Here is a 15503-nt window from a genome sequence, read left to right as displayed (position 1 = left end):
GGATGGGCAGCAGCTCTGCAGGAGGCCTGGAAGCTACAGTGGAAAATAAGCTGAATATGAGCCAACAGTATGGCCGTGTTGCCAAGAAGGTTAATGGCATACTGGGCTGAATTGGTAGGAGTGTTTGCCAGCTGGTCAAGGGAAGTGATTATTCCCTTCTATCCAGCACCAGTAAGGCCACATCTGGTATACTGTATTCAGTTCTGGGTTCTCCACTACAGAAAGGATGAAGACAAATTGGAGAATACAGGGGAGGAGCAATGAAAATGGTGAGGGGGCTGGGGCATATGACTTATGAAGAGAGGCTGAGGGAGAAATTTAAGCTTTGTTACAGTTGCTGGACTTATTTAGTCTAGAAAAGAAAAGACTGAGGGGGGATTTAATAGCAGCCTTCAACTACCTGAAGGGTGGATCTAGAGAAGATGGAGCTAAACTGTTCTCGGTGATGGTAGATAACAGAACAAGAAACAATGATCTCAAGTTGCAGCAAGGGAAGTTTAGATTAGATATGAGAAGAAAACCTCTCACCAGGAAGGTGGTGAAGTACTGGAACAGATTACCTAGAGTAGCTGTGAACTCTCCATCCTTGGAGGTTTTTAAGACCTGGCTCGGCAAAGCCTTGGCTGGGATGATCTAGTTGGGGATGGTCCTACTTTGAGTAGGGTGTTGGACTAGATGACCTCCCGAGGTCCCTTCCAACCCTAATTTTCTATGATTCTATAACTACCATCATCACTCAAACCCTACGAGGGTGGCTACACTGCTTCCAGTTTAAGAACAAGCCTCCTAAGTTGTTTTTACATTGGGGCTTTAATTAGAACAGCTCCCAGAGCCACTCGAATTAAAGTGCCTGCAGCATCTTGTGTATCAGCATCCCCACACTTTAAAAAGGTAGTGGAGGCATGCCAATTAGCATGTTCCAGCAGACTCAATTAATTACAGTGCATTGAAACAGCCTTCCTGCACATTTACAGGCACCCCTAGAGCACAGTTAGTTTCCTGTATAAAACAGCCAGTGAAATCCCTTTGGAAAGGCACTCTTAAACTATACCCCATTTTAAAACAGGCCTCCAGTTAACCCTTGTTGAAAAATTACATTCAAACCCAGCCAGAAACAGCAGCAAGATACCTCCCTGCTTAATTCTTAAATGATAGCTATAGATTTCTGAGCGATCTACCTAAGATACAAGACAAGAGAGAGGATTTGTTTTGGTCTTAAAGAAGGATTTCATTAGGCTTTATAAATGATACCAGTGCAACACGTTTTATTTGGTGGACATGAACCATCAGACCTCTGAAAATATTTGGTGCTTCAAAGATATTTAACTTCAGTCACTAATGAAAGGATGAGATGTTTATAGGAGACAGTTTATTTTTTTTTCTTTTTTTTTTTTTTTTTTTTAAAGTGCAGCAGTGAACAGGGTTCTTTTGAAGGGCACTTTCTAATCAAAGTACAATTATGGTACAGTAGAATAAAAACCGGAACAAAGTCAGAGGGTGGTATAATCACATGCCACATGGACAAGAATACAAATAAAGTTGCATTTTAATGATTTAAGAATTATCTTCAGCAGTGTAACAATCACATTTATGTATCTACTTTGTATAGTGTAATCACTCCAAACAGTAGTTTATCAGATTATTTTAATTTAAACAATTTCTTTTGCCTTTTTTTGTAGATGATTCAAGATAAACACTATAGGGGACAGCAGTAAAACATTTGCTCCCTGAGCCAAGAGAAATCAGTTCATCAGCCCAGCAAGCACTTGTTAGGTGTGTTCACTCATGCAAAAGTGGCAATACTGTTAGGTAAGAGATTTGTTTTGCTCCTGCTGTAACAAAGGAATGCGTCTTGCAAGGTTTTATACTACATAGTACCTCTGTTTTAAATCAGGCTAGAGCCTGGGAAACAATTGGGTAGTTTAAAATGAAGTCACATTCAGTAAGGCCTCTTCACTCAATCATTAGATGGCTCTTGAATAATAAGGTGCAAGTAAAACACAGCCCTGTTCAAACATTTTAATCAAATGTTACATCTAGAAAGGCCATCATGACTCAAGCTTGCTGTTTTGGAATCTGACCCAGCTGTATGTTAAAGTTCCTTCACATGGTTATTTCAACTAGTGTCAAGAACAAAAAACCAGAAGTGAACACTGACCATTTCAAAAGGGTGAAAAATACCAGTAAGAATGACTGTTTCCTGGAAGAGCCCACTATGTTAAATTAGAGCAGACACCTTAAAGCTATAATGACAGGGCATCTAAATTATTGCTGCCTGTCTTTGAGTTAGTTGGCTTAAGCCATTGAAAGTAAAGGTTTGTTCAGAAGTATTTTCCCCCAAAATTTACACCCTTTTTGGCAACTCAGAAAAGAACTCAGTAGCGACTCATTTGTCATTTCTATGACAAATCACATTTGCTTTATAGCAGAATTCAAATTGGTATATGGCAGACTCAAGGTGAGCAAAGAAAAGGGTTAGGTAAAGAAGGGAGGGAGGCATGGTGAACATGTTGGATAAGGGTGAACTTCTTGCTCATCTGACTCAGTGCATGTTCTATGCAATCAGTTTTCATGTCAATATGGGTAGAACATGCAAACATGTATCATTAAGTAGTTAAGTTTTCCCTTCCAACCAAGCACACTATAGTAAGGAAACCTAACATTAAGGAGCAGTTGTACTGAGTCACCCTTTAGTCATGATTACAATAGCTTTTTGTACACAGAAGAGCTACTTAAGCCAACCAACCCAAAATTAGGCCTTGATTACTACTACATAGTCCAACTTAAGTTAACAAGCTAAAACTCTTGCTACACAACCTGCAAGCACATTTTAGCAATGTGTCCATTAGCTTTCAGTCACCCTGATTTAAGGACTTGCTTCCATCCCCCATCCTTTCACACCTTAGAGCTACCAACCAGAGTATATAGTGAGCTCAACTGAAAAGTAAAACCCAAGTCTAAGTGAAAGAACAAAACTGTTTTTAAAGTGAGCTTTTAGTTTGAGTAGGAACATGTCTCAGGACCTACCATATTACTAAGGTGAGACAAGGTGTCAGGAACAAGAGTGATAAGCAAGATCTATTTGCAGAAGAAGCCAGAGACTGAAGGACATTTGCTCAGGATAGATGGGGTAGCAAATGGAGAAGGAAACAAGGTTATTCACTTAATTTAATGGAAAAGGATTTGAAGATTATACATATGGGAACACACCCTTAAAGTTTGGATCCTACAACGTTAAGGAGATTTTGCAGTAGAAATAAATGTTCAATGCATTACATATCTCCAGAATGGCAATCTCTAAAGTTAAATTTCTCCTTCCAAATCAGGATTTAAATCTCTTCAAAACCTGACAAGCATGGCCTCATGAAAGCTTACTCCTACTGGAAAGGGTAAATTTACCTCCCACCCTTATTTGTATGCTACCTTCTACAAAAGGAAGAAGGATGAATAGCAGAGGCTTCATAGACAGTGGCTCAGATATGTCAACACTGAAATGAAAGAAAAGTTAATGCAATTAAACTTATTTAAAAAAAAATAAAATCACAGAATGTTTGAGACTATTTGAAATACTTTCTTGGCAAAAGGTTTTGTTTAACTGGCAATGTTCTCCCACAAAAGGAGCCGAGTTAAAGATATCTTGGTAACTGTATCAAAACCAATGACTTAGCGAAAGGAGAAATTTGCAACAGCTCAATTTGACAATTATTTGTTTCCATACTAAGCTACAGTTTACAGCCTAGAGCAGAATAATCTTGGATCTTGTGACATCAACACAATGCAGTCAGTTTTCAGCAGCTACTCTGAATAACTGCCTTTTCTATGCAGATGAACTCTTTAAAAAGTGTGCTGAATGTTGGTAATGTTGGTGTTTTTTAGACTTTAGAAAAGAATTCAATATTCCACATAAGATAGAGCCATCATCTGTGAGTTTCATATGAGCAGTCTTTAAAAAGCTGAAAATATCAGTAGGCTGAGGAAACAACTGAATCTCAAAGCAGAAAGCTGGACAACCTACCATGGTCAGAAATCTGGCTTGCAGTTCTTTGGTGTAAGGGGCACTTAATGCAGTTTAATAGATAGATACTAGCTCTCAACATAAAAGCACCTCTATGTAGGGAAGCGCTACAACTACCCAAACTGGTCACCTTACTATGATTTCTGACAAGTAAGGCTTTTAGCTATTTGGCTCTCAAGAGAGAATCAATTTAAAACTATGTTTATGTTGATCAGATCTTTAATCATTTGCAAGACACTTGGAGGCTGGAGACATATGACAGACTACTGTGGTGCCCAATTTATCTTTTTTTTTCTGATATTTATTTCTGTTCCAGTTCTGAAGTTCAGCTGGCTCATTGTGATCAACATACAGGCACTGTTTCAACCCAACATTTCAGGTTAGTCTCAACAATATTTTGTTCTGAAATACCATGCCAAAAAGCCTATGTTAGAAATTTCTAAAAACTGTTCCAATGATCTCTCTTAACTGATTTTATGTTCTGAATGGAAACTACTATAAAATTATATTCTTGTTTGAAAGTTACTAAAGCAGCCCAGTGAGACTGACTAGCCTAGTGTGAAATGGTCTCAGTGATGGAAGTTAATAGGTTGCTGATCCTAGTCAGATCCTGTAGTTCTGACTAATGCTTTACATATTATGGAAGTTTGCTCCAGGTTAGCAATGGAAATCAACACTGGAAACCTGCAAGTACACACTTAGATTTTAGGAAAGTCTGTCTAAGAGGGAGTGAATACAGGTAGAGTTCTCTGTGCAATACAGTCTGTCCAGGTTAACCTGATTCAACGCATCATCTATCTTTATTCATATCGAAACAAAATATGAAGTTCAGATTTACAGGTCAAATCCTATCCCTGCAATATTAAAAGATACTTGAAAGACAAGGTGATAATCACGTCTGAGCAAAAGAGATTAGCCATGTCTGAGTTTGGAATTACAGTTTGGTTATCAAACACACATATTGCACAAGGCAACCAGCTAGATACAAGGGTTTCCTCCTTCCCCTCCAAAAACAAGGTCTGAATAACCAGTTGATCAAGTCTTCCAGCTGCAAATCAGTGAAGGTTAGAGACAGACCTGCTGCAATCACTGAGGACATGGCCACTGGCAGCCAGCTGTATAAAATGATTAAATGCTGTTAGGAAGACTGTATGGAAAATCTGCGAGCCCGAACAGCATGGTTGTTGTTGAACATCAGACGCGGGTCAAACCTATACCTAAGATGGAGAAAAGGCAAAGTGAGCTACAGTTAATCCATATAAACACTGCAAAATTTAACAATGCAGCACTCAATATAGGTATGCAAGACAGAACAGGGCCTGAATATTTAAAATGTATTTATGATAACAAATTAAGAACAAATTTTACTATACAACAACATTATTTGCAGAAGCTGCTCTGAGCCTTTTGGCTAGGAGGATATAAATTAATAAATATATAATGAAAAAAAAAACTTGCACTCCACACAGACAATGCTTTAGTTAATCACTACAGTAATCTAGAACTATAGAAATAGACAAACCACTTTAGAGAAATAAAGTAGTGCCACTTCTAGCTAACACTAATGATTTTAGAACGTCAGCAGTAGCATCAAGTGTGTCAGAAGGGTCCAGGAGCTGCATTTTCAATGGTTTTGCTGTAGTTAAAGCAAGGAATCACACAGGGGGTCAGCCTCAAGTTATACTGAAACTATGCTTTCACCTTTAAGTACTGTGAAAGTTCAAGAAAAAAGTGGGTTTATTCAGCTCAAAAGCAAAGCAACAGTTAACTAGAGTAAACAAATTATTTGTTTACCAGAGGGTTTGCTGTATGATTAAGCTCAAACTATAGTTCATCATTATAACTTATCTTGATTAGTTAAGGCTTAGATATAAAGTACAGAGATGTTTTAATAGCTATTCAATTAGAAAAATCCTTGCATACAGTAATGAATAGCCAGAAATCTTTAAGCCAGGGGTGTTAAATTCATCTGGCTCTGCAGGCCAGAGAACAGTGTGGCTAAGACTTGCACTACATGCAGTGTGAATCCTGGATTGTCTGGAACAGATGCAGTGTGTAGCACAGTCCAGCTGGAGCAGCTGTAGCTGCACCATGTTCCATGCAGTTGCCACCCTGGCAACTCTGGGACTGTGTTGAATGCAGCACCCTTGCTGCAAGTGGCACGGATCTCAGACTGGCTGTAGTGGGCACTGTGTGGCCAGGGCAGACACCACAGATCATGCCCATTCTGGCCACTCTAGGATCCATGCTGCACACAGCACAGGTCCCAGAACAGCTGGTGACTCTGGTCCACTGAAAGTGTACTAGATAAAGACCAGCCCTATGCCACAGGCACATGCTGTGCCTCATGTGGCTTTGACCAGATTGAGGGACAGCGCCAGGATCTGGGTGGTAGGGCTCTACAGGCCATATATTTGACACCCCTGCTTAATCCTGACAATGGCTGACTGAATTACATTAAAGTATCATTAGCATTTTTACTGAGCTTGTATTTGATAGGTTTTTATATTTAAAAGACACCACATGCTGTTTATTTATCTATCTTTAGTCTTAACAATTTTAAGTTTACATTTTAAACTTAAATTGACAGACTAAAAGTATAGGTGGATTATCCAAGACAAGAGATGCCATTTTCATAATTCTGTTTGGAAGGTATGCACTGGAGTTTTCATTTAGGCAAATTTTTCAGACCAAGTACGTACATTGCTAGATAATCTCTATAAATTTAAGTATTTACAGCAGCATCAACTAGTTCTAAGGTAAAGGTTCCTTTTTTCCTTAGTGAAAGTGAAAAATAGAATTATAATCTCATAGGCAGAGCTACATGTCAAAGGAACTAATTTTAGGTATTCCTGAGATGCTATATACAAATATAACTAGACATAAAATTAAAGATTAAAAAAAATGTTTTTACCCTGGGTCAAAGACTCCTGGCGTACGACAGGTTGCTCCAGAGCACGACTGTAACATCATAAGTCGATAGTTCATCTTCTCTAAAATTTCCTGATCTATTGTTTTAGCAATATTATTAATCTGAAATGGGTCTGCAGTCAAGTTATAGACTTCTACAAACACCTGTGTAAGCAGAGAAACAATTCCTGTATTATTATATTAAACGTCAGCTATTTAACATATAGCCTGCATGCTATTTGTGAGAAAACAGAGTGACAATTTATTTTCTAGTATTATGTATTAGCTTTAATGTATATATTGTCAGTTAGTTTGTACCCTTCACTATATATTAGGTGCTTTATAGACCATTAAGAAATGATCCCTGCCCTAACTTATAATTTGAAGGCAAAAATGTTTTGGGGGAAGTGCTAAATAAGTTTTATATACGTAGTTTCATTTGCACAAAAGTCATTTTATGACATACTAAAAGGTACACACAAGAATAACAACAAATTAATTTAACATTCACTCACTTCTCTCCGCTTCCCTCTTCCTCTCAAAAATAAATAAATGAATTAAATGGGATTTCAGCTCTGGGTGAAACTCCTGCAAAGCTTGTAGTCAAGCTGTACATACTTGTTGTAAACAACTGTACTGAGATGCAGCAACTCAGACACAAGTCCAGCCCATTTGGCCAAGCATCTAGGGTCTTGAGCAGGCTTGTACAACCCACATTGAAGACAAGGAAGCTGCATCTTTACAGACAGTTGTTATCTTAGCTAGATACAGACTGGCTTAGATATGCCCAAAAAGGCTGTAAATCACTTGGACTGTTCTTTGAAGCATACCATGAGTTATAGTATATTGTAGATCAGCTTTGGGGTCTGCCTTAAAGGAATATGGGAACTCCCATTTTTCACCCCTTGTATACACCACAAATAGCATCCACTCTTGGCTGCCAGGAAGGAAGTTTTGGCCATGAAGTTAACTTTCTAGTAATTAATAAATTAATTAGTTTCTAAAGAGAGGAAAGTCTGATCTACTCAGATTCTCTTAAGCCAATTTTCTTAAGTCTTTTAGTGTAAAACCAATCAGGCCATTAAAAAAAAAAAAAAAAAATCGGCTTACTTCATCTTTTCTCAATGGTCATGTTTGAATTAACTGTATACATTTGATCTTCGCTATTTCCAACTGGTTAAAACATGGCTAATTAGCTCTACTTTGGCAAAACACTTTTTCATCTACCCCAGATCTTTGCAGAATCTGTCAGTGGAATAATTGTTGAAACTAGACTCAAAGACTAAAGCAGTTGCTTTATTTTAATAAGACAGGATGATAGCAATTTACTTTTCCATGTGAACATCACAGTGCAGATAAAACTGACCTGGAGTCAGTTACACAAAAGCTCAGTGCTCTGTTTTCCTCCAGGTTTGCCAATTAAATGCTGCCAACTCCGGAAAACCAGGAAAGAGCTAAAGGTGATGCTTTTAACTATGAACCTTGATATAGGCTAACTTTTACATAGCATGCTCTCTCCCACTCAATAACGAATCATTCCAGACAAGCTTTCCAAAAAGCCCTGAAGTGCATAGGGAAGAGGTCTGATGTGAAATTGTGGTGAACAGAGAGAAGATGGCATTTTGTTAGGGTGTGGCAAGGTACTGCAGTGTTCCCAGGGTCTCCCCTTTTGTAGAAGTGCAAAAATCTGCCTTGGAACAAACACTGTCATTGCTGTCTGCTCCAAAATATAATTTTGGAGACACTGCTCCACATATTAACATGTGAATCATTCTGCCTGCCTCACCTACAAGCAGGCTGAAGTTTGGAGAGAAAAATTTGATGGGTCAGAAGACCACGTGTTTAAGTGGTAATGGAACGTCAGTTAAATATACTGGTGGCAAAAGGTAAGCTTATATTTTATAGCAAAAATACTATTAGCGAGTTCTCTTGTGCTGCAATATTTTACTGAGCACAACAAAACACACACTGTGCACACAAGACTGTGGAGAGCCATTAGTTTAGTCTACAGCAGAGTTCTCTGCCACTTAAAAGTTAAAACATTTAAGGTCAAAGTCACCTTTGGTGCTAGTAGGAATTGTTCCAGGGCTGAATTTTATTGCCTATCTTCTTCTCTCTTGATCCTAAAAGATGTTTTGGTTAAATATTTCTATCAGCAATTAAATCTAATATTTAGCCTAGAAATGAAGCTAGTCTCCTTCCCCCAAGTACTTTATGCAAGCCTTGAAGCCAGATAAAATGTTCAGACAGGCACTAAATGATAATTAACATCTGTTGCAACGAGATAACTGCAGATGGGGAGCCAAACAGTTAAACACAGAGTTGTTAAATGATATTTTTTAAAAAGTTACCTCTAGGTCATCGAATTCACAGTACTGGAGATCCCACGAAGCAGACAGCGTCCTCACACAAGCATATGTGTTGTTGTAGGAATCTTCACAAACACAGTCTGGAAAACAATTCTGCAGAAGAAATAATTTGAGAAAAAAAAAAAAAGTTAAAACATCTCTTCATGCTGACCTGGTTTAATCCTCTAGCCAGAGTCTAGACAAAATAAAGGAGCTTAAACACATGGCAGTCTCAAAAAATACTGAAGATTAAATGCAACAGCCTTCCCCGATAGTCAAACCAATGCATCTTCTCTACATTAGCTGAATGTTCTACTACAGATAACCGTGTCTGCCTTAGAAAATATATTATATTAACTTATTTGGCAAATGTGATATCTTTTATTAAACTAACTCAATAGTTGGAAAAATTGTTCTTTGCAAGCTTTTGGGCACAGACACTCTTGTTCAGGCAGAGAGAATCTGCTGGTATTGTCTCTATGGTTGAATTATTTTTTCTAAGGAATACAGTAGTCCAAGAATTTAAAACTATTTTGAACAGCATACTTGTTATCAGGAACAGACAAGCATGCCATTTAGCTATCCTGAGGAAGCTCTCACAGTAGGTGATCTAATCCTGCACCTCACAGCTAGGCAGCAGGAAATAGCATATTTACCTTTCCCAGGCAGGACATTCACATGAAACCTAAACCAGAATAACTTACACTTGCTGGAGTTTTACTTCCGATTCCTTCCAGGGTAACGCCCAGACAAGTGAAATTACCTCAGTCTATAGATTTAAATAAACTGTCCTTTTTAAACACCAGCATAAATGTTTTTATCTCAGCAAGGTATTTGTAGAACTAATACTGTAAGATAGCCTCCTCTTCATTCTATTCAGAAGTCTGCATTAGTTCCACAGTATTACAGGCTGTGGACAAGCATACTTTAACCACTTTTAGGGAGGGGGAACTGCTGCTGCTCAGGAGCACACGTTGGTTGTTACATTATAAAGCTTATATCCGCCTGATCCTATAGTGACATAAAAGTAAGCTCAATTACTACAACTTTAATCCTGCATGAAACAGCATTGAAGTTGCAATAGTTTTGCTACACTTATCACTACAGAAGCATACAGGCCTAACAATTGCATCAAAACAGCTTATGCATTAGTATCATCTAATACTAATATAGAACTGTCTGTTACCCTGGTAACAACAGCCCTACTAAGTAGTGAGTATCTCCACCTAAAGAAGGTGTTTAAATGGCTGTGTCAAGAGACCATTACAGATTCACACACATGATATTGTATTCTTCAGCATTCTCCAACCCTTCAAGTATTTTAAAGGGGATCTGTACAATACTGAAGCACTAATTAAAGTTTCCAGGATAAAAAGCTGATGTTAAACAATTAAAACGAACAACACCCCCCCCCCCAATTTCGATGCTGAGTTTGGACATGTTTTCACAATGAAGCTAGCCTGACTTACAGATCAAGAAACCACAAAGAAATCTTAAAATCTCCCACACCATAGGAATGCATGTAGGGTCACTCACTACCCTAAATCTCTAAATAGAGGTTCTATTTTAAAATGGTATCAGGAAACATACAAATACATTTACGCTGAACAACTTTAGCTCTGCTTACAGAGACACCAGGTCCCAAGCCAGGGCAGGTAGGATCACTGCTGTTAAGCCCTTCTCCCTGATACTCAACCAACATATCCGATCTCCAGGTCACATTTTTGTCTGCTCTCTAAAAGAAAATAAGAATTATTGTTATTTTGCTGCTTGACAATGCAGTAAGTAAAGATCTTCAGTGTTCTGGATGACATGCTGCTAACTGTTCACAAAACTGCCAAATACCACTGAGTTATAGGGGTCATTAAAAAGACAGTATATAGTTTTACTTGTTTTTTTAAACATGAACACACATTAGGAGTGCACTGATAAAGACTTTCTTGAAGGCCTTGATCTGCCCCCACTACGTCTCTTCTCTCCCCCAGACTTACTGGCTGGATACAGGTCTCCATGCTGTTGGACTGCATTCCTGGCTGTGTGAATGCTGCGTGCATACATGTGGCATTTACCAGTGACATTATCAGTTACACTGGCCAAAAAAAGCTGATTGTCAGGAACGTTAATTTTTCTTTTTATCAGTGCCAATCTGAAATATGACCAATATATCAATGGACCTCTAACAAATGTAAAAAGAAAATCAGGCTAAAAAATGAGGCAGCATTTCAAGATTGCCTTATGAAGACGTAATCAAATAAAAATCCAATCAACTTTAAGGACTGAAAGTTTAAAATTGCCCCACTTGCAGTTTTACAAATCACCTTTTTACAGATAAAAAGGCATATTTCTTCTTTGCCGTGTATACTTGAAAACCCATACAAACAATATAGAAACCCAAAGGCTTAATCTGTAACAGATAAGATTTTTAAATTAAAGTGAGTTTAAATTGGATATCCTCTTATCACTACTCATACAATAAGAGTTTTGTTCAATATCTTTATCAACAACCTGGATGTTGGCACAGAGTATACCCTCAGCACTAAGCTGGAGGGAGTAGTAGGTACACTGGAGAGTAGGGCTAGGATTCAGAGTGACATAGACAAATTGCAGGATTGGCGCAAAAGAAAAAAAAAAAAAACACAACAAAAAACACGTGAGTTTCTATAAAGGACAAGGATGGAAGAATCCTGTGCACTGCTACAGCCTGGGGACTGACTGACTGGGCAGGAGCTCTGCAGAAGATGACTTGGGGGTTACAGTGGACAATAAGCTGAAAGCGAACCAGCATAGTGCCCTTGTTGCCAAGAAGACTAACAGCATACTGGACTGCACTGGTATGAGTGTTGCTAGCAGGTCAAGGGAAGTGATTATTCCCCTCTATTCAGCACTGGTGAGGCAGCGTCTAGAGTATTGTGTTCAGTTTTGCCCCCCCCCACTACAAAAAGGATGTGGACCAATTGGAAAGAGTCCAGAAGGGCAATGAAAATGGTGAGGGAGCTGGGGCACAACTTCTAAGGAGTGGCTGAGGGAACTGGGCTTATTTAGTTTAGAGAAGACAGAGGATTTAATAGCAGCTTTCCACCACGTGATGGGTGGTTCCACAGAGGATGGAGCTAGACTGTTCTCAGTAGTGGCTGATGACAGAACAAAAAGCAATGATCTCAAGTTGCAGCAAGGGAAATTTAGGTTTGATATTAGGAAGAATTTTCTCACTAGGAGGGTAGTAAAACACTGGAACAGGTTACCCAGAGAGGTTACAGAATAACCATTCTTGGAGGTTAAGACAAAGCTTTGGCTGGGATGATCTAGTTGAGGATGGTCCAGGGGGTTGGACTAGATGACCTCCTGAGGTTCCTTCCAGCCCTAATTTTCTATAATTGTAAGACTGCCCTCTTTTAAATCCTGATGGCTCCCTGTAGCTCCACAAGGGCTGCTTTCAATCTGTAAGTGAAGTAAAGGATCAGCTACAAGCAGCTTTATTTGAAAAGACTTCTGTTCACCTATAGGAAGGCTTAGATTTCTTCTCCAGTACCACCTATTAAAATTCTGTTGAATAAAATATGAAGTTGTCACAATTTGCCCTCATGCTATATTCAAAACTTAGGTGTCTTGGTGGAGCAGACCAACAGTAGGCCCTTTTAAAACAGGAGCCATTTGTTACCAGCAGTATAACTAATTGAAGTAAAAGTAATTTTCCATTAAAAATTCACCTGCTTATAGCAGAAAGCACCCTAATTTATCTGCATTCAGATATCACACTTGTATTTTATTACTGTTTCCATGCAGCTAAGGCCCAAAAATGCCATCAGGGACAGAATATTTGGACTGTGCATCCTTCCATATCATTACAGGAAACTGTATTTTCTTCAAACAATATCGACTAGATTGCTTAGTTACTCCATCTGTACACTTACCAACAATGGCAATAATGACATCCCATCCATCTGGGTCTTGTTCACGTTATACCCGGCGATATCCAATATAGTGGGACCCAAGTCAATGTTCGCAACAAGCATCTGAGTGGCAAAGAAAAAAAAAGGATTACTGACTTTCATAAAGATCTAAAAGACTAAAACTAGATGGTGATTTAAGAACAAGATAGTAAGGTTCTTTTATGAACACTTGGGTGGCTCAACCCCTTTATAAAACATGCCCAACACCTTATGTCCACCCTTGATGTGAATAAGCTGAACTGAGTTTTCAGTGTTCTGAAATGTTGGTAGAGTTTTGGGAATGTCCAACCCCTGCACCTCAACAGATTTAAGTAGAAGGCATGGCCACCTATGCATCAAACAAGGTGCATACTCATGTTAAATATTAAGGATAAAGTAGTCTTTTTTGTAAAAGAGACTTCAGCAATAAGAAGGTTAGGTTCCTAGCCAGCTCAGCCACTTGCATAAATGGATTACTTTGAAAGAATGCAAAGACCCTGCATTATTGTAACCTTGTTTTTAATCCTACCTTGTTTGTCTGATTTGGTTTGATCCCTGGTCCTCGAACAAGTAAGGGAACTTTAATGTCAAACTCATACAGCTGCCGTTTGTCTATTGGCAAAGAAAATTGTCCTGGAAAACATATTGGAGAGAAGCATCTATTTAATTGTGTTTTGTTCATTTTATGATAGAAAAATCTCTCATCACCAGCTGCCTCCAAGGACCAAGGTTAAATGGGTCTTTTATCTTGATCTTATATAGCCAGGCCCAGAGCCTATATTTACCTACAGATTTTCTTTTTAAGTCTATTGAAGTCAGACTCCAACCTTAAATTGTAAAGTAATATACTATTTTTCTTAATTTGTTGAAGTTCAACTACATATAAGAGAGACCTGAAGAGAACTCTTTCCTTTCAGTAGGAGTTGGTATAATAGAACTTTACCAATAAAAACCTCTTGGCATTTCAGAATAGAAATGGAAGAATGGCCTATGTATTTTAAGACAGTATGCATAAGTACAGCAATTAGCTCAGAATGATACTTAACAAGAAATCCAAAAACATAAAGGGAAAACCCCCACAATCCTCTATATAAGTGAACCTCAGAACCAGAGACAAATAATCTGTGCTTTACAGCAGAGCATGCAGTTTAATAACTATAAGACCTCACTAGAAGTTTGTAGCAGATTTGGGAAAGGACAAGTCTACTTGCCTGTATGATAACCATTATCCGAGGTAAAAAAAATATAAGTATTATCTAATTCACCATGGAATTCCAATTTCTTTACCAGTTTCTCTACTAGGTCATCTACTGACAAGAGGGTTTGCCATCTGTATGGGAGAAAAGGAATGCAAATCAGTGTTCAAAGTTCAGAATTAACTGTATGTGGTAAGTAGTAATAGTAGGTAGGTTATTTGAATTATGATATAAATAAATAAGGAGACGTCCATTGTATCACTCTGAAAAAAATTGAGAATTCTCTTATACCACTTTAATAACAGCCTTTCTAAGAGAGAAGCAGACTTCATCCATCTCATCTGGCTTTGGTTTTTATTCTGTAGTGTCCAGAAAGTCAATATGCTGATTCCTTTCAATCTTATCTAGAAGCAGGCAGAGACCATTTCTGATGTAACCAAAGCAGCATGTTATTCTCAGAGTAATCTCCTGCAAGGTCACCTATGAGTACTTCTTTTAGGAGACAGAAGAACTAGAGCTCCTAGAAAGTATTTGTAAACAGTTTCTGTAAGCATTCTTTTCTGCATGAAAAAGTAGCGAATCTACCAACTATTTCTTAATGCAAGGATCAATTTATGTATAAAAACTGTGTATTCCTACTTAAAGCATTACCAATCTCTTCAGCAAGAGTAGCGAAAGAATGATAGCTGTGGTTGAGTGCAGAGAACTCCCCCAGGTATAGAAACATTATGCTAAACCATCCAGTTCTTTTTCATTCTTGGGTACCTCTAGCATGCACTCAACTCAGTTCTTGCTCCAAGGTTTGGCTACATAATTTTTTTTACATGCTTCAGGAAGCAGCAACCTAAAAACCAACCCCATCTTCCTTTCCCAAAATAGCAGGTAGTAGCCTGTCACATGTCCAGAACAGAGTTCTACCATATGAAGTTCAGTGCACTTTCAGATCCTGATTTTTTTAATTTTTTTAGGAACCTGACAGAAAAATAGGAGACAAAGCAGCTAAAACTTCTTAAATATATTCTACTTAACTTTGTGAATTTCTTGGCTATTATTGCTACATGTTTAATGATTTCTTTGCCTCTGTCTTCCTAAGTAGGGACCAGAA

At 38.2% G+C, this 15503-nt stretch overlaps 1 protein-coding gene and 1 long non-coding RNA gene across 2 annotated transcripts in view; one reads left to right on the top strand and one right to left on the bottom strand.

Annotated features, from left to right (window-relative positions):
• The first annotated feature begins 1015 nt into the window (after positions 1–1015).
• LOC109315542 lies at positions 1016–13468 on the top strand. Its single transcript, XR_002102531.1, has 3 exons — positions 1016–1942; positions 10989–10999; positions 13458–13468. It is a non-coding gene; the product is annotated as an uncharacterized LOC109315542 (long non-coding RNA).
• Positions 3714–15503, bottom strand: part of GNS (glucosamine (N-acetyl)-6-sulfatase) — a 25009-nt gene continuing 13219 nt past the window's right edge. Inside the window, exons 8-14 of the mRNA XM_019543291.1 lie at positions 14414–14532; positions 13732–13835; positions 13185–13286; positions 10901–11008; positions 9277–9387; positions 6930–7090; positions 3714–5232 (exon numbers count right to left, since the gene is read on the bottom strand). Of these exons, the coding sequence (XP_019398836.1) occupies positions 5154–5232; positions 6930–7090; positions 9277–9387; positions 10901–11008; positions 13185–13286; positions 13732–13835; positions 14414–14532 (784 nt within the window). The 3' untranslated portion in view covers positions 3714–5153. The remainder of the gene's footprint in view (positions 5233–6929; positions 7091–9276; positions 9388–10900; positions 11009–13184; positions 13287–13731; positions 13836–14413; positions 14533–15503) is intronic.

The sequence above is a fragment of the Crocodylus porosus genome, unplaced genomic scaffold (assembly GCF_001723895.1).
Source record: "Crocodylus porosus isolate Cpor-Errol unplaced genomic scaffold, CroPor_comp1, whole genome shotgun sequence".
NCBI classification, from domain to species: Eukaryota; Metazoa; Chordata; order Crocodylia; family Crocodylidae; genus Crocodylus; species Crocodylus porosus.
This window is presented reverse-complemented; position numbering and strand designations above follow the sequence as displayed.